The sequence below is a fragment of the Cinclus cinclus genome, chromosome 14, assembly GCF_963662255.1.
Source record: "Cinclus cinclus chromosome 14, bCinCin1.1, whole genome shotgun sequence".
Classification (NCBI taxonomy): domain Eukaryota; kingdom Metazoa; phylum Chordata; class Aves; order Passeriformes; family Cinclidae; genus Cinclus; species Cinclus cinclus.
Genome location: NC_085059.1, coordinates 11,583,075 through 11,607,532, shown reverse-complemented (window position 1 = coordinate 11,607,532; position 24,458 = coordinate 11,583,075). Strand labels below are relative to the sequence as shown.

At 41.5% G+C, this 24,458-nt stretch overlaps 2 protein-coding genes across 5 annotated transcripts; both read left to right on the top strand.

Moving 5' to 3' along the window:
* The first annotated feature begins 993 nt into the window (after positions 1–993).
* Positions 994–16,408, top strand: VDAC1 (voltage dependent anion channel 1). Of its 3 annotated transcripts, XM_062502362.1 has the most exons (9): positions 994–1,101; positions 7,426–7,495; positions 8,050–8,099; positions 8,312–8,464; positions 8,555–8,607; positions 10,750–10,977; positions 13,946–14,096; positions 14,582–14,639; positions 15,469–16,408. In XM_062502362.1, exons 2-9 carry the CDS (start codon positions 7,429–7,431, stop codon positions 15,558–15,560), a joined length of 852 nt encoding a protein of 283 aa, XP_062358346.1. In that variant the 5' UTR covers positions 994–1,101; positions 7,426–7,428; the 3' UTR covers positions 15,561–16,408. The 3 variants fall into 3 exon arrangements, with proteins under 3 accessions (XP_062358346.1, XP_062358348.1, XP_062358349.1); XM_062502364.1 differs by lacking the exons at positions 994–1,101; positions 7,426–7,495; positions 8,050–8,099 and adding an exon at positions 2,850–3,038; XM_062502365.1 differs by lacking the exons at positions 994–1,101; positions 7,426–7,495; positions 8,050–8,099 and having other exon boundaries at positions 8,442–8,464; positions 10,492–10,977.
* Positions 16,409–17,395: 987 nt separating this feature from the next.
* On the top strand, positions 17,396–23,572 carry C14H5orf15 (chromosome 14 C5orf15 homolog). Of its 2 annotated transcripts, none has more exons than XM_062502242.1 (3): positions 17,396–17,501; positions 20,340–20,929; positions 21,986–23,572. In XM_062502242.1, exons 1-3 carry the CDS (start codon positions 17,399–17,401, stop codon positions 22,115–22,117), a joined length of 825 nt encoding a protein of 274 aa, XP_062358226.1. In that variant the 5' UTR covers positions 17,396–17,398; the 3' UTR covers positions 22,118–23,572. The 2 variants fall into 2 exon arrangements, with proteins under 2 accessions (XP_062358226.1, XP_062358227.1); XM_062502243.1 differs by lacking the exon at positions 17,396–17,501 and adding an exon at positions 18,435–20,070.
* The last annotated feature ends 886 nt before the right edge of the window (positions 23,573–24,458 follow it).

Sequence of the window (24,458 nt, the reverse complement as noted above, 5' to 3'; positions counted from 1 at the left end):
ATAACAAACCAACGTTCCCATGTGTGGGATGTAAACTCTCAGTAATGATTCTTTTTTTTAACACAGTCATGCCCTGTGTGGTGGGGGCAGAAGGGTGACCAGCCAGACCACCAGCAGATTCCCCTCGTGATCTTGTCAGTGATGCTCTGAGTGTCCCAGGGACCTCCAACAGTGTAGGACTGGGGTTATAGCTCATCCTGAACGTGACCCAACTTCACCTTGGCTCCCCTCCCATAGCAGAGCACTCCCTGCATGGCCTTTTGTCACTGGGAGAGTGTTGCCCTGGACCCAGTCCAGCTTCCCTGTAAGCTGTGAGGGCTGATTCGTGTGTCCGAAGGAGAGTTAGGAAAGCCGCCAGCTCCCCAAGTCATGAGAGCCTCTCCACACCCCTCCGTCCCCACGCGGAGAGTCTTGCTGTCTCGCTGACCCCTGGCCCTCTGACAGCTCCTTTGGACACTCACCAGGTATCGCACACAGCCTCACCTGGTCACAGATCCTCTTTCAAATTCTCCCTTCTTCCTTTCCTACCACTCTTGCCTCAAACAGGATATGGATAATTGAAATTTTAACAAAACGGGGAGTTCTAAATTGAATTCTAGGCAATTCTAATTTAGTTAATTCAGGCTAAATGGGGACTTTCATGGAATCAGTACAGTTTGGGTTGGAAGGACCCTTTAAAAGTCACCTCGTCTCGTTTCCCGCAGAGCTGGGATTTTGGTACCCAGGTGGCTGCAGGCGTCTTGGGTCGTACCGGAGGTGGCACTGGTGCATCTCGCGGATGCCGCAGCCGGGGACCGGTGCGGTCCCTTGTGCCGGTGCCACTGAGGCACGGGAGCTGTCCGGCGGAGCCCCCGGCGCCGTTCCCGGGGAGCGGCTCCCGCAGCCCGCCCCGCCCCGCCGCTCCCCGTCCCGCCGGTCCCCGCCCCGCCGGTCCCCGCCCCGCCGCTCCCCGCCCCGCCGCTCCCCGCCCCGCCGGTCCCCGCCCCGCCGTCACGCAGCCGCCGCCGTCGCAGAGCCCGGGGAGGCACCGGGCAGGGACAGCCGCCGCCGGAGGAGGCCGAGGCGGAGCGGAGCGCGCAGCAGCCGCCGCGGCGGGGGCAGGTAGGGCTGTCCCGGGCGGGGGATCCCAGGCCGCCCCCTCCGAGCCGCGGCGCGGGGCGCTGCGGGCGGCGGGACTCGGTCACGGGTCACGCGTGGGAGCCCGCAGCGCCCAGGGCGGGTTTGCCCACCCGCGGCCCGTCGCAGCGGGGATAAAATGTGTCCTTACGTAATGCCGGGCGTTGCGACACAGGGGCCTGCTCGGGAGGCCGGGACGTGGCGGGTGGCGGGGCCGCGGGCTCCCTGCGCCGCATCCTGGGCCGGCGCCGGCCGCAGCGAGGCCGAGCTCAGTGAACCGGGAGCTGGCCCCGTGACGGGAGCAGGAAGGTCACTGGGCCGCGGCGGGCGTGCGGCTCCTGACGAGCGCTGCGGCAGGCGGAACCGTTCTGCTCCTTTCCCTGAAGCAAAGGTCGAAGGTGGCTATACCTGGCTCGGTTTAGCACCGTCTTGGCTCTGACATCCCTTTCACCTCACTCCTCCACACCCCCTGGATCCTTCTTGCGGGTTCATTCTGATACGTACGAAAATCCCAAGCAGGCAAAGCCTCAAGCCAAGCAGGCAAACTGATTTCCTCTTCCATTTTATTTTGCTTATTCTCAGAATGTACCTTTTTACTCGTGGGGAATAATGTCAGTTTAAAAATCCCCATATCTCTGCTTTCCCCTCGCATACAGAACACTCTGGGGCCGCAGCAGCAGCAGCAGCCACCTGGATTCTGCCTTGTCACAGTCCGTGCTGCGAACAGCTCTTGCTGGAGGGGGATCAGGTCTTTGAGTCATTCAGTCTTTAGGTATTTACAAAAAAAAAAAAAAAAAGTAACAAAAATTCCAGAAAATGGAGTGGAGCTGACTCATCATCAGTGACCAATGCACGGTTGTGTCTCTGGCGCATATTTATAGTGATTCCAACAGAAACAGATCCCAGCTTGTTTCTCAGATGGGTTAGTGAGAATAGAGGTGTGTTGCAGTTTATTTTGTTGGATGCAGTGGGTAGTTGAATAATTACCTTTCTTGTGGCATTTCACCTATGAATTTTTGTCAGAAATGGGCTTTTGCACAATAGCAGTGACATTCCAGAATAATGCCTCCCCCCAGCACTTTCCATCAAAGGTTTCACTGATCCACATTTTCTTCCTGCCCATATTTTGGGGTGTGTGTATGCGGGTGTGAAGGTATGGGGGGGGATCACTGTTGGCTGCTGTAGCAGTAGGAGGATGTCCCCAGCCCTGACACTGCTGGGCTTGGCATCTGCTACAGGTAGGGAAAAGCACATCCACCACTGTTGCAGATGCTCCTTTTCTGTGTGGGCTGTCACACTGTGCTGGAAGACAAAATTCCTTTTTAATGGCTCATCCCCATTGATCTGGTGCTGGATGTTCCTGCAGTGGGGCTGGGAGCAAGGGACTTGTCCCTGCCTGAGTGTGCTGCCAGGGTGTGCGCTGGCCTGGGCCCTGCCATGCTGGTGGCAGAGCACTGCTCTTCTCCTCCTCTGAAGGTATTTAACAGAAACAGTTGAATTTTATATGTAGGGACTGTGGTTCTGTGTTCTTTCCTTGCAGTTTAGTAACTACAGTGGCTACAACAAGCTGTGATATCCCCCAAATTAATTCAATTGGTACTTATATTTGATAGTTTAATAAAGGGGTTGCCATACAACACTGCAGTTCTTAATATATACCCATACAGTTAAGAGTAGGCTGTCTCTTTCTTTAATTCCATAATTAGTATAGCCTAAATAATAATATTTATATTTACTTTTAAGGGGTTTATTTCCTTTATGCTCCTCTGTTTATTGGGCTACAGAGGTACTGCATAAACCCTTCTTTAAATCTGCTCCATCATGCATGCAGCTCCAGAGCAAAGCTCCAGCAGGAAGGCTGGGATCCTGCGAGTGTCACAGGGACGCTGCATGGCTTTATAATGCCTTCAACAAAGGAAATTGTGGACTCCCAGTCTTAGATTTTGAGTCATAATGGTGCATGGATTATATGATGTTGGCACAGGAGCAAGATGGGACAAAAAGTATTGTTAAGTATTGTGTCTAATAATGCAGAGTATTTACAAACCATGTGCTTTTACTGGCATCTCAAAAGCCTTGTGAATGTGCCCCATTTGATGTTTGACCTCTGTGTGACTGTGCATATATTTACAGGTAAGTGTGTTCTTAAGTCTCTGCACAATGAGGCTGCTGAACCTGATCTGAAACAGACTGTGGGCATGACTTGAAGGGATTTGGGATCTGGACCATAAAACCCAAAGTGTGGAGCCAGCACTGAGTTCCCCTGGGATCCTGGGATGTTGTACAGGGACACTGGTGCCAAGTGGAACTGGTGCCTGCAGCCAGCCATGGGCTGGGGAGGGAGCTTGGGTTGTGCTCTGAGAGCAAAGCCCCGTCCTTTGTGGTCAATTGACACAACAGACACTGGCTGGGAAATGACACTACCCAGGCTGGGGGTCCAGAAAGGCACCTAAAAGCTGCTTCATTCCAAGGAATTATTTTTCCTTTAATGAAGGAGATAAATGACAAATTAGTATTCTTTGTAACCTTGAGGCAAAGGACCCTCCTATGGGTTTTTCCCCATGCAGACAGACTCTGCCTGGTTGTATAACCCGGTGCTGTCTGTCCTTCACTGCTGTTCCCAGCAGCTGTAATGTGTTCACCCTGCAAGTAGCATCTTTTTTATGCTTGTGGAGACAGGGAGCTGGGATGTTCCTCATGTTTGTGGAGACAGGAAGCTGGGATGTTCAGAACTACTGGTACCATCAAGAAATGATACATGAGTTCAGATTTATTGGGAGAAAATGTGGCTACATAAGGATAAATTTTAATTTTTTTAGCCTTGAATATGATAGACTAACATTGTCTTCATGGGAATTTTATTCTTACAATGGATTTGATTCTTATCTTAAATTTTTATATTGTTCTTTTCCCCATGTAAATATCATAAAGCTGATAAATATGTGCAGGGAAACTTTAACCTAGGCATTTATGACAGCTCTCAAGCAGAGATGCGTTTTCCTTTGATTGCAGCCAATCCTTGTGTTTGCCAGGGCACCCTGGGTTTGCTACTTTTTGAACTTAATTTGATTTAATTGCCCAGAACTTCATCATAGAGTGAGAACTTTACCATCTGTGATACTGGAAAATATTCAAGTTTTGCCTGCTGTAATGAAATCTTCAATGGGGCTTTCTCTTGCGACCTGCAGCTCCAAAGGGAGCTCCTGATTTTCTCCCTGTGGCACTTATAAATCAGGCATTCCTGGAGGTATGCTCACAGCAGCACTTGGAGCTTAATCCTCCCCATTTCAGGTTTTCTTCAGTCATCACTTGGTGCTATGGTGTTTCTTACTCAAGAAAACCTAAGTATTTTCCCACTTAGAACATGTTACAGATATTCTACTTGGCCAGTTCTGTGTGGGTGTTGAGGTCCATTGTCACACTGAGCTATTTGCACAGTTGGACAGGGATAAAAGCAACGAATTAATTTCTGTCCAAACATAATCTGAGTTAATGTGCAGGGATCCCACTGGTGAAAAGCAAGGGCACTTGGCCATGGCCATTCCTTGATCCTTTAAGAGTTTGAATCCCTGCTAAGCATGCTTGTCTTACAACCTGTACTCAACACAGGATGTAATCAGTTTTGTTTTCCATCTGTTAAACAAGAAGCTTGTTATTAGCCAGTGCAAACAAAAATTATTATTTTTGTTTTGTTCTTTCTGACAACAGCAAGGTTAACCACCAAGTACACAGCTCCTAGCATTTTCCACACTCAGCAGTTTTAAACACCTAGCTCTGTGTGTGTTACATGTTTTGCCTTAAAAGCAGCAGGGATTTGGCTTTCAGTATTGTCCCCTAATTACAGTAATTGTCTAAGTGGAGCTCTCATGTCTCCCAATGTTCTGGGCCCTGACTGCAGCAGTGGAGCAGCCTGGCCACAGCCAGACATGATACACAGCCATCAGGGAACAAAACCTGGCTTCATGGGGTTTGGAGAAGGGAAAAACATGACTGAGAAAATCCAACCCAAAAGCATACAGCATTCATTTATGAAGAAAATACTTGATTTTATGAAGTGACTCAAAGGGACTGTTGATAAAATAGATGTAATAGATTGCAAGATGCAGCTGGCAGAGTGGTGCATTGTCTTTCAAAGCAATGCTTATTTGATTTTTCAAGTGTGGAGGTACGTAATATTTTAAATTTTTGATTTTGCTAAATGGCACCATCCATCAGAGGGTTCTTGTGGGGCTGGGCTTCTCTGGCAAGGCAGAAGCATTTGCTGTATGCACACAGCTCTTAGTGACTCCTGCCATTCCTCTCCTGAGTGTTGCCTGACTTTGGGTGGTGATTTCCAAGCAGGGCATTGTATCTGCTTCTAGTGACTTCAGTGAGGAGGAGAGGAATTACACAAATACGATAATACTTTCTTAGGGGTTTTTTCTGCTTGTGTTTTTTTTTTTGTTTGTTTTGTTTTTGTTTTTTTTTTTGGTCCCCCCTTTTTGAGGCTGATTTTGTATATGAACTTTAAATCCCTGCTTTTATGTTTTCACAAAATAAACCCAAAGTAGAGAAATTTAGGTCCAATATAAGCAGCAAAAACTGGTTTGGAATATGAAATAAAAAAACCCAAAAAAACTCTTTAGCTGGTTGTGTATTTTGGGATGCATTTTAATACTGAATTGTAACTGGAAAGAAATGACATGCACCCAAGTGAAGCTACATCATAGTATGTGTCCTTGCATCCTACTTTATGTTCTGAAGAGACTGCTTTTATTTAGCCACCAGATCTGTTTTGTTCCCTCTTGGATAGGGATTCTTCCTTTATGCAATAGCAATATCCTGCTTTAACAGGCCCCAGCTTGTTGTCTAGAGTACTTGGGGTGCTGAGTGACTGCTGGAAGTCCCTATCTGATCTTCAACGGGTGGTGAGCTTGCCTGAGAACTGCATCCCAGTCTGCAGCCAGAGACATATTAAAGCACCCTTGTTTCCAGAGCACATCTGTGTGGGATTTAAAGAAATAGTTTTCTGCTGACATTCAATACCGTGGAGTAAGAATGTCAGGCAGTTTTTTGCTAACGTTGAATAATGTGGAGTAAGAATGTCAGGCAGTTTTTTAGGCATTTGCATGTACATGTAGTAAACTGCTTAGTAGTTTTGAATAGCCAAAATGTTTGTGACTATGGAATTTTAGTGCAACATTAGCTTTATAAGTACAATTTATCTCCTTTGCTGTGTAGTTTGGAAATCTTGCCTACAAAGATAGGAGATGTGCGCCATTTCAGATGGCTTGACTTTGTCTCCCCTAAAGAAATGACTTTATTTGAATAAGAGAGTAGAAATTATTGTACTTGTATAAGAAAGGAGATTGGCTTGATTTGTTCCTCTCAAGATGCTGTTTTCTCCTCTGCCTATGGTGAGACAGTTTTCCCAGTGGCTGAGAAAATGGGATGCATTTATCTCTTTTGCAGGAGGCCACTGAACTCAGGGCCTGCTGAAGATGGGAAAGTGAGGACCTCTATGACAGTGGGGGCATCCCTAAGAAACAAAAACAGGGTGGAGAAAGGCTGTGCCTTTGCAGGGAGCTCCAGTCTGCATTTTGCTGCTGAAGCAGGGTTGTGGCTGCCCTCCTGATGGCCTGACTTCTCAGGGTGGCTTCCCTGCAGTCTGAGTTTTTCTCAGCAAGCTCATTTCTTCTCAGGTGCACAGAAAAACACTTAAAGATCAATGTCTAAGGAGACAACTTAACCCATTAGTAGCGATAGCAAAGTCGAAGAAAACAGAAGCATAAGAATGACCATTTATTGGTTTTGCTGACATAAATGTTATCCATTTGCTGTTCTGAATTAGGGGAAAATTTCCTGATGGTAGATGCTTGTTCTGGTTACATTTCCTAAGTGAATGAGTTGGGGCCCTAATGCTTTACATCAGAATGCAGAGATCCATAGTGAGAAACAGGAGAAACATTTCCAAGAAATGGTTTGAAAAAAACCGTAAGTTCATTCATGCAGTTACACTGATAAGAAAACAACAGTTAACTCTTTGGAAAGGCATCAAAAGTTCATTTAATTTTAATATATATTTGCTCTGCAGCCTGTTTCACATTCTCAGTGGCAAGTACATGGTCATTGCTGCTGCTGGCTCCCAAGCAAAATGAAACCACACTGGTTTGCAATAGCTGCTTTATTCAGGCTGTATTTAAGTGGTGGGTGGGGGATACAAAATGAAAGAGGCTGGAATGGGCTTAAGTTTCTTGTTGCTTAAAGGAATTAAATAAGTTTCCAAACACTGTAGTTTCCTTTTATTATTTCTTAAATTTTCCTTTCCAGAAAATGGCTGTTCCACCTGCTTATGCTGACCTGGGCAAATCTGCCAGAGATATTTTCACCAAGGGATATGGTAAATAAAGCCAAAATAAGTTTGGTCTTTTGCTGTCTACCTGATTCCTGAAACAGTTAGGATTTTATTGCTTTCCTCTGAGAAATACTCCAGTTACTTCCATTATAATCCACAGAATCACAGCTTCACATTGCCCTTGCTCTTTGGAAAGGGAGGGTAACTTAGGTTTCTTTTGATGAAATTCTTCCTGTTCCCCATAGAACTGTTGTTGGTTTTGAGAGAAAATTCTGTGCTGTATTTTGTCTGCACCCTTGTGTTGATGAACAGGATCACTAGTGGCAGTAGTTTGCTTTTGAGCAGAATGCTGCTCACTGTGAATAAAAGTATTACTACCTAATTTGGTCCCAGTTGTATTGCTGAGGTCAATAGGATTTATCAGTCAAGTGCTATCTGAAGTGAGTACAAGCTGCTTCTTAGAAACACATGGTTTGATAACTGTCCCCTTGGTTTAACTATTTAGTAGTTCACAGGTGATTTAGAAGAGAGTTTTAAGAAATAATTTAGAAGTGCTTTTCAAATCAACATATGTATGATTCATATTTTTTACTATCTAGGTTTTGGGTTAATAAAGCTTGATTTGAAAACAAGATCTGAAAATGGACTGGTGAGTTTGGAAGCACATTGAAATCAAAAACATTGCTGTGGTTTTGTGATTACTGTGTATTTCTTTTTAAAATAAATATATTTGTATTTATATGAACTAATATTTAACAAATTATAATTACTTATACATTCTACAAGTATAAGCATTTGCCAGATTGTATAAATGTAGGTATTGACAAATACACAGATGTATAAATTATATTTTTCTTTTAGGAATTTACAAGCTCAGGTTGCACAAACTCAGAAACAAACAAAGTCAGTGGTAGTTTGGAAACAAAATACAAATGGGTGGAATATGGATTGATGTTCACAGAAAAGTGGAACACCGACAACACACTAGGCACTGAGATTACTCTTGAAGATCAGGTATTTTTTGACTCCAAAAAAGCAATTTGCAAATTCACTTAGGCTTATCTCTAATTAGAAATCCAACCAGTGAATTTCTTTTCTGTTCAGCTTGCACAGGGCCTGAAGCTGACCTTTGACTCCACCTTCTCTCCTAACACTGGGTAAGAAGTGAGTAAGCTAAAGAGACAAAAAAATACATTTTAAATTCTTTTGTCCTGAGATATTGAGGCAGGTAATAATCAGCCTGTGTAGGATGAAATCATGTGTATCTCACTTAAATCTTAGTGCTAATAGTCACTTTTTAATCCCTAACTATAGCAAGCAAACTTAAACACAATAGCTTGAAAATTACAGTTAGATAGTGAAGAAAAAGTTGTGGTTTTGCTCCATTGTGTATTTCTGGCCGTGTCAGAGAATGAGCTGCTGCCTTAATAAAAGCACTAAACAAGTCAGCTGTAATGCAAAGCTTAACAAGCTCCAGGGGCCAGTTGGCCACAGCTCTGATAGGTTGATACAGAACTGGGCTCTTGTCCCAAGCTGAATTTATCATCCGAATTCTTGCAGGCCAGAGTGTGCCTTGGTGGTGGATGGGTATTTCTGACACAGTGATTGGATGCCATGTTTTATGTCGGCCAGAGGGATTAAGCAGCAGCTGTAGATCTACATGTTGGCTTATTTTTTCCCCCTGATTATCTCTGTGCAAGACGTGCTGCCAGTGAGTCAAAATACTCTGCATGTTAGCTTCCCAGAGCATCAGACTGTGCTGCAGGCTCACAGGGTAATAGTCCCAGGGGAGCTTTCCCCTTGTCTTTCACATTTAGTGTTCTGCATTGTCAACTGCTTTCAGTCCACTCCTAAGTCTAGATTAATGAGATATTTTTGTTCATTAGAGTGATCTCAAGTAGATTTTTATAATTATTTCTTAACTGGTAGGATTCTTAGAGAAATTAAAAGGAAAAACCTTGTTCAAGAATGATGTTACAGGTCTAGAACTATTTCTTGGGCACTCCACAGACACTGTAGTTATGATTGCTTTGAGAGGACTGTTAAATGTGGGTAAATGGAGTGAGATTCAATCCTAGTGTGATCTGGCTTAGTTTGACAGTGATGCACCATGTCTGAATATGAGACTTCTCCCCCTCCTTATTACTTATTGACTGTGATGAATCTTTCAGCAGGTAAAGGAGCACTTTGTGTTCTTACCTCTCTGTCCCTGTGACATTGATGGGAGACGTACTGCTGACTTTTACAGAAGTTGCAGATGAGTACTTTTGGCACTCCTGCACTTTATTTCTGATTCTCCCAAGCACAAGAAATTCCTGGGTCTGAGCTAATAGTAATAAAAAAGAGATCAGTGTCTGTGTGGGTGTGATCCAGCACCGATACTGTTCTTGGAGATTGTTTTTGTTAGCTGACATGAAAGGTTGATCTGAAAATTCAAATCAGTTTGACTTTTCCAGAAAGATTTCAGTAAAGATTTGGTAAAAGACAGAAGACACTTGTAAAAAGAAATGAAAAAAGTCTTAAATAAAAATAGCTGAATATACTGGACATAACTCTCTGCCCTTGTGAGGGTCTGCACCCTTGATGTAAATCAACCTAAGGAAACGTGAGAAAATACTGTTCTGGCCAACAGTATAAAAATAAACAGGCAACTCAGGAAAGTTTATTTCTGCCTTAACCTGACAGCTTTCTGATGGCTGTAAATGTCTGTAACCATTAAAGGTCACAAAGTACCATAAGGATGGTGGGGATGTCAGAGCTACTGAAGCAGCCTGCTTGCCAGCAGAGACTTTCCCTCAGGAAACTGAAGTGATTTCCTAATGTCTGTCACAGTAAATAAAATTACCCAATTCACTAGGATTGTCTAAAAATTGTTTGCCTGGGACAGGCAGTCAAGTCCACTACTTGGACTACGTGGATTTCTGTTGGCAAACCTGTAAACTCCTACAGTTTCCATTCCTTCTCTGTATATACCAAATTTCCGAAACTCGTTATGAGTTGGAGATGAGGTTATGGTTTTATTACTTCCCATCTGTCTGCAGCTGCTTTTCAGAAAATAGTCCAGAAGTGCTTTGTGAGGTACCACACCACATTTTATTGCTCAATTGCAAAGAATTCACTGTAGCTGACTTAGGATTTTGTAAAGCTGAACACTAAGAAGATGACATATCATGTGGCTCTCCAGGGATGTACACATTGTCTTCAGGAGCTGTTATACTGAGTTAATGTAAGTAATGTGATGGAATAGCTACCTACAGGTGTACCTTTGCAAAGATATGATATCTTTCGTTTCTCTTCAGGAAAAAGAGTGCTAAAATTAAGTCGGGGTACAAAAGGGAACACATCAACATTGGCTGTGACATGGATTTTGATATTGCGGGTCCTTCAATACGTGGAGCTCTCGTGCTTGGCTACGAGGGGTGGCTGGCAGGCTACCAAATGACTTTTGAGACGGCAAAGTCTAGAGTAACCCAGAGCAACTTCGCTGTTGGCTATAAGACTGATGAATTCCAGCTTCATACTAATGTGTAAGTACTGGCAGACAGTCTCTAAAGAGGAATTTTGAAGGATTTTGCTGCTTACTAAACAAGTGAAAGGGTCAGAGGTTCAGCAATGGCGAACAAGGGAATGGTGAATTTGAAATTAATTCTTCATTAAAGATGTGAGACTGTATTTTTTCAGCTGTGTTACCTTTTCTTTGAATTGTGTGGGTGAAGAACTGGAACTCACTGAGCACCCAAGGGTCCAGTGTCTGTCTAGCATATAAGGACTATTAGAATCCATTAGTGATATAATAAAAAAGTAAGTTACAAAAATAGTATTTGTGAAAGCTGAAATAAAAGCAGTGTTTTCTTATACACCTGTCAACATCAAACAAAACGGTAGTTTGATGTGTAGAGGAAAGAGTTAATCAGGATGAACAAGAAGAGGCAAGAGAGAGTGACTGGAAAAGACAGGGACTGGGTTTGTTTTAGTTCTGGAAGGGATATGGTGTAAAAGTTTACTTGTTATTGCAACTTCTAATAATCTATTTACACAAGTATTTTTGGTTTCTGAATGTATCAACAGTGGGAAACCAGGATCAATTTCTCTTAATTTCTCTGTCTCCTGTTCCTCCTAAAAAGTCAATTTATGTTTTTGGGGAAGACAGTTTTTTAAGATTATTCTGTTCTCCTGGTCCCCCCTTTCTGTGGCCTTGGGTAATTGGATATTTTGCATGTAGCAGAGCTATTCCAGGCTGTTTCCATCTGGGGGCTGACCAACTGTTCTACCTTCTAGAGCTACTTCTTCAAAGGCCCACTGTTCTGTTTCATGCTGTTTTGCAGTGATCCGGTTTAGGAACCTCCTGCTGCCTTACAGAACAATTGAACCCCCACAACCCAGACAGTATGTTTGAAAGATTGCCAAAGCACAAAAATGTGTGCTGAAAACTTCCATCAAAACAATATGTGGGGTCCCCTTCCACTCAAGAGTTTGAAGTTACTCCTTCAACCACAATGACTTTCAACTTAGTTGTGCTGTAGCAGTTCAAAATACTGTGTTTCTGGCTTTCACTATAAAACACTATGGTTATTACTCTTAATTAAAGCAACAGCAGAAATTAAATAACAGCAGTGGGGGCTCAAATCTGTTTCTTGTATTCTTGAGGGTCTGTTTCTCAGGTTGCTGTTATTGTACAAAACCACAGATGAATGATTATGAATAGAAATATTCATATTACTAATAATAATTATTATTAATAATAGATTAGTTACGTGATTGATGTATTTCAGCTTTGAAAACGTGTTAGAGTTTTTATATAATCCCAGAAAGAGTTGTGTGTGGAACTCTCCTCACTAGGCTGCTTGGTTTTTACATCTACACAGGTCAGTGTTTCACTGGGATGCTGTGGCAAAGCAGGTAATATAACTAGGTAGGGCTTGAAACATGATTTTTTTGTTCCTGGCATTACATAAACCTGCTGGGAACTCTAGCAAGTTACTTGCCTTAAGGGTACCTTAATGTATTACTTTTCATAGTGGGCTAGTGGTTTTTTTTTGTTTGTTTGTTTTGTTCTAAATCTACATAAAAAGTGCTTTTATCTGCATAGAGAATTTCTATTATTATTAGCACTTAAAAGAGGTTGCTATTACTATTATTGTTTAATAATAAAAACAAGGGAGGTAGGGCTGGATAATTTCTAGTTTTAAATATGACTTTCCTCATTTTTTAAGCATAGCTCAGACTCCCCCCCCCCTCCCCCCACCAATGTTGCAGGTCAAGACAGAGCTGTGTGGGAACCTTGCACAAAATCTGCCTGTATAACCAGCTCTCCTCAGTCCTTTTTAATCCCTCCTTTTCTTGAGAGCCAAGCACATGCAGTTAATGTGAGCTTCAGTCTTATCTGAAGTAAGTATTGTAGTGTTTTTCTGGAAGAATTGCTCTAACAACTTAAAAGGCTGTTGCTATTGCTTGAACTTTTAAATAGGCATTTGCCTATTACCTCTTGTTTGTGCAACTGTTATGAACTAAAGAAAATTGGACCAAAGGGGTAAAAGGGAAAAGATCCTAAATCTACCCTTTTTTGTAATCACTAAAGGTCTGGTGTACTCTTAACAATTGGAACCAGATTATTTCACAGTTTAGAAAAATTAACCCAGATCTTTCTGGGGTTTAAAGCCTGTTTTCTACACAATGTTTGTATCTTCTCTTTAAGAAAATAAGCAAAAATGGAAATTCTGATGCTTACTGGTTTATGAGGAGCGCAAGGCCTTTAGGAGTCTTTTGGTCTTTTTTTATGATGTGCATGCTCTTAACGTTTTGCCTTTTATTTGCCACACTTTATTCCTATGTGACATCGGGGGCAGTAGTAATTGGAAGTTGTGCTACTCATCATTCAGCTATGGGCCAGTGCTCTCTGCAAAGCAAAATTAGTTCCATTTCTGTTTCTGGTCCATAGATCATAGCACAGATATACCATAAGGACTGTCGCAAATGGAATTCATTTGTAAAAGCCCATAGACTTGCACATTAAATTGGCATCTTCACTTGTGATACAGTTTCTCTGTGTCCAGTAAAAGCATGCTGACATGGCAGTTTTGGGATGACTTGGGCTCTGTGTCTGGGGTACAGCCCTCTTAGAGCACAAGAAGACATTTGCCAGGGAAAATAGTTATTTCAGAGACATGCAGGGAAAAGTAAATCTCTCTACTGCAAAGACTACCATCTACAGGAAAGGGAAAATTTGAAGCTGTCCTTGTTGGTCTAATTTTTGGTAGTTTGTCATGGGATTTTTCAGTTTAAGAAGTTGTTGAAATACAATAATCTGCAATGAATTGAAGTTACCTAAAAATAACTTCATAACCAATCTGGCCTAATGTCTCTAATAATCTGAATTGTTGCAGGCATATTTAATGAAGTGTAAGTGGATGTTGTGCAAATAAAGCTCTTACTGGAAAAATAAAAGATGTTTGTTTTGGGGTGCTGTTTAAAACTACACTAATGCATTCCTTCCAGGAATGATGGAACGGAATTTGGCGGCTCCATTTACCAGAAGGTGAATGATAAACTGGAAACTGCTGTGAATCTTGCTTGGACAGCTGGAAATAGCAACACTCGCTTTGGAATAGCAGCCAAGTATCAGATTGACCCAGATGCCTCTTTTTCTGTGAGTCCTGTGCATGTACATTTATATGCATTTGAAAATACGTGCATGTAATGGAAATGGAAAGCAGCCTTTGTGCTGTGTAGTTGGTACATGGATCTGTTTGTTTTGGTTTTTGCAGCCTGAGAGCACAGCTGTAGAAACTGCAGCTGTGCAGCAGCAGCAGCAATTTTGGATTTTCCAAAAGAGAAACGGAATGGTTTTTTGTATTATTGGGCACTATTTTGAGACTGTTTTTGTGTCAGTCTGGAAAAAATTAAAAATTATGTTAATAAAACCATTCTTTTCTACAGTGACTGTAGATTCTTTGAGATTTAAGTTATAGAAAAATTAACACTAGATTTATTTGGGTTTTAAAACTTGAAATTCCTACATGTCTATAAGCTGTTGCATAATTCTCAGGCATGGAGGACATTGAAGAAAGATACTAAATCATTTACTAAATTTACTATTTATTACTAAATAATGCTTTATTGTTTCCCTTTAAGGCTAAAGTGAACAACTCCAGTCTGATTGGGTTAGGATACACTCAGACTTTAAAGCCAGGTAAGTCTATGCAGAAAAAAGTCAGAATTAATAAAGTGATACTTTAAATCTTGAATTATCAGAAGTTTTTTGTGCTAAAGTATGATGGGTTTTGTAGGATTGCTCTTGCTTAGCAAGCCAGTGATGAACTTTTCTAGGGACTGTTCTGTTTATTTTGGATATCTGTTGGAAGCAGAATTATTAGAGACCATTATCCACTGACCAGTCAAATAGTCTTTCATGTTGATATTCAGTGTCTATGATTATTTGTATCACAGATAACTAACTTAAGTTTTTAATATTTCAGAGGCTTCCTATTGCTGAGTTTATTCTTTGCAAAAATGTGACTTTCTCAAGGTCCCCTGGCCCTGGAAGGGGACAATCTTACTGCTGCAAAATTGGTTTTAATGTAGTGTAATAAATCTGCTGCCAGAATACAGAGCAGATTGACATGAGATATTACAGCAGATGGGGCTTGGGCTTTGTCATACCCAGATTTTAAAGTGATTTAGAAAGGTGAGTGTGTATCAAGGTCCCAGGTTTTTGTAATTCTGGACTCTAAAATTAGATTAATCAGTAGACCAGCAGCAGTGAATTGGCTCAGAGCCTTAATTACTCAGAATGATAAAAGCAGAATCTATCATCATGGTTTATTATAAATTTCATAATTCAGGAAGATTTCTTATCTGCAAATTGTCTTAAAACGCTCAGTCCTTCCAAGGCCAGCTGCCAAATCCCATTAACTTGGCTACCCAATAAATTAAAGCAGTAACAGACATGGCACTTCATGAACATAAAGCTCATTCCAAGTTTTAAGATGACTTTTTTCTCCATTTTCTTTATTTTGCAGGTATCAAACTGACGTTGTCAGCTTTGTTGGATGGCAAGAATGTCAATGCAGGGGGTCACAAACTTGGTCTAGGATTAGAATTTGAAGCATAAGGAGTGATTTCACAATTGCTGATCTGAAAATAGAGCATAGTTACCTTCAGAAAATAGTGTACCTTTCAATGTTTTGTCTGGGGTGCAAGTGTTGCAACTATCTGTCCTGCTAGTCCTGGCTAAAGACAGCTAACCTTTAAAAATCATGTTGTTAAAGAAGTGGAGACAAAATCATAAATGAAAAACCTAACTTTTTTTCTGTATGTAATTGCTCATCACATCTGTCATCTGCCATGTGATAAGAAGAAGGAAAGTGTTAATTACCTCTACTAATATATTGATGGCACAAGGAATGTGTTAATGTGTTATAATATCTGGGAATTGCATACCACTGTATTGTACTGTTCATTGTGTAAGCAAAATGTTCTGATACCTAAGGTTTCAGTCAATGAGGGAATGTGCAAACTTGTTTGAAAAAGGGATTTTAAAATTCATTCTTTTAGATAAGTGTTTCATCAATGGTTTGTCTTACTTTGTTATCTCACACCTACTGCTGTCTCCAGAATGCTTTAGGTTGTCCACCTTGTCGAAGTCCTTGTGGAGGAGGTTTGATGTGACTCAGCCAATACTGCCTGTCCTGTGTTGTGGTTCTTTCCCCTTGCACTCATGGAAAAGCTTTTTAAATGGACATAATCAGGGAAGAGTCTTTGCAACTGCAATCGTATAGTTGCATCACTAATTCTAAACCAGAGTTTACTTTTATTACCACTTTTTTTTAGCAACTAAATGGGTACATTTTTAGAGAGTCTTCCATTTTGTGTGGAACTAGACCCCAAAATGCTGTACTTGACACTACTAAAAATGGATAAACCCCCCAAACCTGACTTGAATAAAATATTGAAATGTTATCTTTTACTCTGAATTTATTTTAATTGCGAAAAACATTTCATCTACATTTGTGGCTCCAGCAGAAAACTGGCTACATCTTGGTACATGCTTTCTACCACACAAACCAAAAGTACTTAGCAGAATTAAATTCCAGACGTGGCACTGCTCTTAGCACGCTAAGTTCTGATAACTGCACATTACATATGTGTTTATATCTCATGGATAACATGACTTGTCTTACTACAGAATTCAGTAAATTAATTATCTCTCTATAAACAAGTAAGTGTGGGCAATGAACATTTATGAGTTTGGATCAACCTTAGCGGCTGTTCGTCAGTGTTTGTATTTTTTCACACGTCGGCCGCTGCAGATGGGGAGAGCCGCGGAGCAGGAGGACGTGGCCGATGAGGCAGTGCCATTGCGACAGCCAGACACTGCAGAGCCACCTCAGCGACAGCGCCCGAGTTGGGCAATGCTGGCTTCCCTCTTACCGGGACGTTGCTGCGCGTTTCCTATCGCAGACATTTCACCCAGCCCTCCTGGGAGAGGGGGGCCCCTCCGGACATCACCGATCCAAAAGAGCCGTGTGAAGTTAGCTCCCAGGAGCGTGGCAGATGCAAGCAGTGAGAGGACCAGAACTCGGCTGAAGCCGAGACTGGAGGAGTCAGATCAGATATTAAGAAAAACCTTTTCACTGCCGGGGTGGCCAGGCCCTGGACCCGCTGCTCAGGGAGGTGCTGCAGTCACCACCCCTGGAGGGGTCTGAGAGGCGCCCGGACCTGGCGCTGGGTGATGTGGTTTAGGGGTTACAGTGGCGGTGCTGGTGGAGGGTTGGATGGACCGACTAAAAGGTCTCCCAGCCTCGACGGCTCCACGACTGTCGATTCCGCGAGCCACAACCCCACGCTCCCACCACCACCGCTCCCCGCTCCCGCGGCTCCCCCGGGCCTGCGCCTGCGCGGCCGCCCCACGCGGGGCGGAGTCATCGCCACGTCCGTGGAGGGGCCAAGATGGCGGCAGGCGGTGGCGAACGGCGGGGGCTGGCGGGCCGCGCCCTGTGCTTGCTGCTGCTCTGCGGCTGGGCCCTGGCGGCCCGCGGGCAGGATTCCCCCGGTGAGCGCCGCGGAGCCGGGCGGGGGGAGGGGGGGGGCTGGCTGCGAGCTGTGGGCGCTGCTGCGCGGCCGCCCCGCCGGTGTCGCCTCACCGGTGTCGCCTCACCGGTGTCTTCGGTTGGGCCTGGAACGCTTTGGGGCCTCAGCCGGCGCGGGTCGTGCTTTGAGGTTACCAGGCCTGGTCCCGGGCCTGACCTCGGCCTCGGGTCTGCTTGGGGGTGGGTTGGGGGCAGTGAGCGCTGGGCTGTGCGCAGGGGAAGGGCGGCGGGAGGGAGGCCGCCTGCCAGGTGTGCACCGCTTTCGTTGCTGTGAAGAGCAGTTTAGGTGGTTACTTAGTTCATCAGACTTGGCATTTTTATACTCTCTCTGCGTGCCTGGTTTTAGTCTCCTAGGAAGTTAAGCTTATGTTATTCTGTAGGTTAACTCCCGAGTAGAGTGTTTCCTTTCTCCCCTTTAAAACTACAGACGGCTGTAGCCAAAGGCTAATAAGGAGTGCGTGTTTCAGGGGCTGTGAGTTTCTCTTTGTTTTGGATGGAGTACAGGCTGAGCAGTGAAGAGAAAGGAATTAGTGAAGAAAAAAAGGAACTCTTTGATCCATTAAACAGTGCTTGTCAGTCAGTATCTCCACACCAGTTCTATTTGTGTTGCCCCTCGCCTGCTCTTATGGGTAGGCGGTAAGAATTTGGAGCAACCTGTAGGAAGCAGAGAGTTTTTAACTTCAGGAGTCATGAAACAAACAAACAAAAAAACCTACTTTCTAAAAGCAGTTTTCCTAGAAGTGCGTTTTAGCACTGATGTGTTTTTTATGTGTGGTGTTTGTGTTGCTAATTCTGTCACCATGATTGAACATTAGTATCTGTTTCTGAAGCTGAGGCATCTCTGGATCTAAAATCATCTGACAGTGTTGTGCAATTGTAAACAGTGCAACCGTCCTTTATAATGCCAAATGGTTTGGGGTAAATATCATAAATCAGTTGTGGTTTAGCTGCTGAACTTCCAGCTGCTATTCAAACAAAAAAGCCCAAGCATATTTTAGGAATAATAGGAAATTTCTCAGTCTGAAGGTGCAGCAATAGCCGCTGGGAGTCCCTTGCATTTAAGCATATATCCTTCTAAAACTTCTGTGTTAAAATGAATTCAAGAATGATTTGAAGTGTAAGGCCAGATGCAATACTGTTTTATAGGCAAAATATGCTTAAGTGTCAATCAGTTTAGCTATTGCTCTCTAATAGATTCTGTCTCTTTGGGGAGGGTAGCAGTAAGGTTGACCTCACAATATGCCAGGTAGCTACAAATATGAAATTACCCTGCAACTGCCTTTTGTCATATTTATCTCTGCATATGCAACTAGCTGGCTTAAACCTGAGGAGAGATCAGAATTCCCTAAACTTTTCCTAGATAAGAACTGAACAAGTTAATGTTGTTATGATAATTCAGACAAGTAGATTTTTCAGCACCAGTAAGTGTGTTAGATATGAAATTGTTGCCTTTGAACTTCAGCAGAGGCACTGTGGTGTCTGCTTCGTGTGAGATGAGTTGAGTCTTCTGTGTTTTACAGCTGGTTAAAGAATAATTCATACTACAAAAGTGTGCCGTGTAAACAAGAGCTCTGTTTTAATTGAACCTCAGCGAATATACAAGTTCCATGAATAACGTGATTCAGTGTTCCCTCTGTAATATTTTACTTAAAAGTAATCTGATTCAAGCACTTGGTTGAATGCTTAATTTCTAGAGTCTGTAACTTTCCAGTGAGCCTTGAAAGTGTTTAATGAAAGTATTGTTGCCTTTGTGAAATGAAAAGTTAGTTTGCCAAAATGCAAGGCAAGTATGGTTTCCCAGTTTAAATGAAAATGCATGCTGAAAGTCTAAAATTTATTCTAAGTTTTTTAAGGTGCCTCTGGATTTGAATCTGGTAGTGATGTGTTGCAAACATGAATAGTTTGCTAATTTTTAGGTTTAAAACAATTGGCTATTAAACTCTCTGCATCTTTTTTTTTTTTTACTGTCCTTTGGATACAGAAAAGGGATGGTGGGATCTGCATCTGGATTTAATGCTCGCCTTGTTTTTTATGTGGTTCTGCAAAGCCCTTCCAACATTGCTGAATTTGCCTGAGGGCATGTTGTTACAGCTCTTTCTGACTTACTTCATTACAATAACTGCTGCCATCAAAAGGCTTTCCTCCAGGAGCATGGGCAGTGCTTCTTTTTAACCCGTGGTTCAGTAGTTTTGTCTGAGTTAATATGAGGTTGGAAATCTGTTTCAGTGTCTACAAATTCAATAAAAATGAGTGCCAGGGAAGAGGTGCTGGGACCTTGTCTACTGATGGAAGGGGATTTTGCAGCATCTTCTCATTTTTTTTGTTGGTAAAACATACAATGGTGAAAGATGAAAAACTTAACTGCAGAAAAAGCTTTCCTGAGAACATCCTCCTTTGTAGACCTCAGCTCATTCTGTGGGAGGAAGAATTTGATAATGGAGAAAATGCTAATCATGTATGATTGTACAAGACGTCTTGAATCCACAGAGGGAAGGATGACATCTCTTTGAAGTTCTTATGCTTGGAAAACAGGTGTGCTAAGTTTTTCAGGGACACTAATCTAGAAGCCATGTGCTTCCAACCTTTAGTTCCTGTCCCACTCAAGATTTTTCTTGGGAAGTTGCCAAAGTGCAGGACTGTGTATTTCTGTATATGAATGCTAAAAAGTTTGCAGTGTGACATATGCTGTGTTCTTCATATGATTTCTTGCCTGTGAAGGAAATTTGTAGCAATAGTTTTCTGTCAGAGTTTTCAATCAGTGTCTTGTGCATAGTGTTGATTGTTTCTCATCCTTTTCTCAGGTCCTGTGAAAGTAGATATGCTTTCAAGAAATATTTCTTCTACAAGTGAGAATGAAACACTGAGTAGATCCCAAAATTTGACAGACAGCTTGCAGAGCTTAACCTCAGCAAGAAAGGAGGAATTCCCAACAACAGCCAAAATCAATTCGGTGATGGCAGGACAGCCACTTACACCCAATGGTGACTCTTTGTCACCCGTTGTCCCTGCTAGTCCCGTGTCACAGGTGGATGTTGATGCTTCTGAAGATACTAAAATTGAGGAAGAAGATCTTCTAACAGATTTGAAAGACACACTAAGTGATTCCCCACCCATCATAAAAGAAACTATGGAGTCAGATGGAGATGACTATGCTTATGAAATGACACCGAATTCCAGATATAATGCAGACCTTCTAGAGATATCAGAAGATGACAACTCTGACACCATCAGTAATTACAATGAGGAGATCAAGACCCTTGATGAGAAGATAAAAGCTGTTTCTGTCTCGGGGTTGGATGAAGAAGAAGAAGACAGCCACTTTTTTTTTCATTTGGTTGTAGTTGCCTTCTTAGTAGCTGTTGTTTATGTCACCTATCACAATAAGAGGAAGGTAGGTGTGCTATGAAGGGTTGAGAGAAACAGCTGGAGTGTTTAAAATCAAGTTGCATTCCCTTGTACGTGTTTTTAAGAAGAGGAACTTAGCCTGTGGAAAAATGAAATCTTTGACCATTTAGTCTTGTGGTGATACCAATATGCAGATCATTAGTGTCATTTTCATCTGCACAGTGAAAATGAACTTGGATCAAACAATTATGATAAGAAAAGGAGTTAATTGGTAACATCAGTAGTGAATCAGTATGGTAGTGGACACTGGCAGTGCACGTGAGTTCTCTAAAGGAGACCTGAACCAAGTCAAGTGGGAGTGAAACTGATTTCTTCTGCACGTGAAAACAACAAATTAAGCGAGGTTTAATTGCAAATGGTGTGGGAATGTTCTTGTTATACTCCTATCCTTCTAATAGTCACTTTAATGTAGTCTTTATATCATAGACATTCTGACAGTGTAACTATAAACTTTTAGAAAATGTTTAATGCTGCTTCCAGTTTTACGTAGAGAAGCAACCAAGTTAATATTTTCAGATAAATGTGTCTTCAGTCCAAATTAATTCTCTGTGTCTCAAAAATGGCCTGACTGGTGTTACTCCAAAATATATTCCTAGCATTAAAAATTAACTTCAGCCAACCAGACACAGTAGAGGTGCATGCACAAATTTGCATTAAACCATAGATTACTTTTTAGATATGAGTAGAGTGTAGTGTTTACTCTGGGGAGAACACTGATTTGGGTGAGGATTTGTAGGACTCTGAAAACAAAGCAGCTAAAAAACCCAAAACTTTCTTTACTGTGCAGTGGCCTATTTTTAATGTGCATTTCTAGTTCTTTTTAGGGGAAGAAGTTGAAGACTGTTGCATTTTAAAAAATTATCAGAGAGCAGTTCAAATAAGTGATTTAAAAATGCATTGTCTTTGCCATAGTAATGCCCTTGCCAGCATGGGGGGCGGGGAGGGGGGGGTAAAACCAATGATATCAGTACCACTGTGAAGCTGTCTATCAAACTCAGAATGTTTCTGCACAGCATCTATAAGTTGTCCCATTTTTCTTCAGATCTTCTTACTGGTGCAGAGCCGAAGGTGGAGGGATGGCCTGTGCTCCAGGACAGTGGAATATCATCGTTTAGATCAAAACGTTAACGAAGCGATGCCTTCCCTGAAAATAACCAATGATTACGTGTTTTGAAAGCACTGTCATTTGAGTTTGCTAAACTTGCCACTCTCCCTGCCCAGTCATGTAATGATATTCAGGTATTCTAAATAAGCTGCTTGTATGGAAATGAGATGTATTCTTTTTGACCTGGATGCTTTGGAGATTAAATGTCATGGAAGATCAAAGGCATGATCCGTCTGTTTGCTACTTTGGTTGGGTTTTATATCAACTGTAAAGACAGTTTAATAAATTAGTGCTCTTTCCATTCACTAAGCATCGTTCCCTTCTGTCTGGAGCAGTCTTGATAGTCATACTACAAAAAAAGCATAAAATATTTTAGGTCTAATAAATTAATGACTTTGGCATCACTAAATGAAATTAATGATCTCTTTGCTAATCACTTCCATGGCTCACAAATTCCCCTATATTGCGGACTTAAAATACAATTACTTTTTTCTGTGCTTAAATTCTGATGCTGCAAGTCTTTAATCTCATTTTTTTTTTCTGTTTCTGTTTTCTTGTTGCATAATTTGATGCTATTTTGGCAAAATAGCTAGAATGGCAGTTTAATAATTTCTGTATGCGTACATGCTGTAAATAATTTAAAAATAAATAACCCATTTAATTTCAGAAGTTTTATACCATATATTTCCTAAAATGTTTAAGGTGTTTGTGAAGGTATGCAGCTTCTTGCCTCTCCTTTTTTTTTTTTCTCAGATGCTATTTATGACTACTTCATTGTCTCTGTAATTAATGAGTGGAAAACAAGCCTTGTTGAATAATCTTACTAATATATAGATAGCTGACAGGCTTTCAATGCATCAAAGCTTTCTGTTGAATTTTAAGACAATTGGGAAATGGCTGTGTGATTTGTTCTATTATAAATGGGAGAAACTGTAAGAATAACTTATTTGGTTGTTTTTCTGACCCAGGTAACAGATGGGTGAAAGTAAGGGTGTGGGGGCTACCGTCTGTGGACAGTGCACTCTCATTTTTGACAAACATTTATGCATTAGTGTAAATCAAGTTTTTGCTACACTAGTTTTTTTTTTTTATTTTTGTTTGTTTTTAAATTTGTGTTTTGTACTTCCATTATTTATGTTTTTGTGAGTTGTAAAATATAAAATTTTAGTTTTCTGTACATTCTGTTTGTGATTTAGTTTTCAGACTGAGACATTTGTAAATAATGGTGAATCAGAACCCATTAATTAATGACTTGGTATTCAAGTAGTTATGTAACATTTGGAAACAAATCAGCTTCATGCCTGTTGGCATGAAGAGTTTGGAGGCATGGTACTGTCTTAGGAATGAAATACAAAAAGTCCTATATCCTAATGTTATATGCATTCTTTTTATAAGCACAGGAAGTAAAGCACAAACAAGATATCCCAAGACTCTTTTCTTGCAGTAATTTTTATTGTATTTGGACTTGTATCACTTAATATTTTGAATAAGGTTTTTAAAATAAATTACAATAATAAGCCTGTGTTTCTTATCTCAACTATTTCACTGCTTTTGTACAGTAACTTATGATAAAGAACTTGCTTATGCTTGGAGTTGGAAACCGTTTCAAAACCATCTTGTCTTGCTTGTACTGGATGTTTGAAGGTTTGTTATACATTTGTTAAATGGTGTATAGGGTAGATAGCAAGACTTAAATTAAAGATTTTAAGCTATGGGAATGAATACATTCTTTAACACGATTTGTTAGCTTAAGTTTTTTAGTCTGTAATTCCTGTGGAAGAGACTTGAAATTCTTTCCTGAACATACCTACTTTGAAGTGTAACACTGCTGTGGTCAAGATCTGAAGGGAGAAGTTACTTCTCAAACCTTCTTTAAGATGTTTAAATATTGGAATTTGAGGAGGTGGCTAATGTTTTTTGCTAAAACTACTGAACCCAAGAAGTTCAGTGACTTTGTCCTTAAAAACAGTAACTGATTATGAAGTGTAGTGATTTTGACAGTAGAAAACAGTTATGTTCACCCTTGGCAGAAGTTTCTGTTCCTTTCAACTTGGTACCACAGGCCTTACACAGAACCCACAGTGAACAACCTAACCTGACTGGGCAGAAGTACAATGATACATGAGAAGCTTCATTTTCTCTTCAATGCACCCAGTGAATTAGGACATAAGGATGAACGTTAGATTTTCAGCTACTTCCCTCACTGTAATAGCTACAATACTGTTTAAAAAATACTGAAAATTAACATCAGTCTTAAGTTACTAGAAATAAGGCATATTCTGTTGTTTTCTGGAATTCATAGATATGAACTTCATCCATGTTGGCTGTCTTTCAAAGCTCTTGAAGGACAGTTCAACTGGTGAATAAAATCAATGTACAGGTTCTTTCAGCTTTCTGAACAACTAACAGT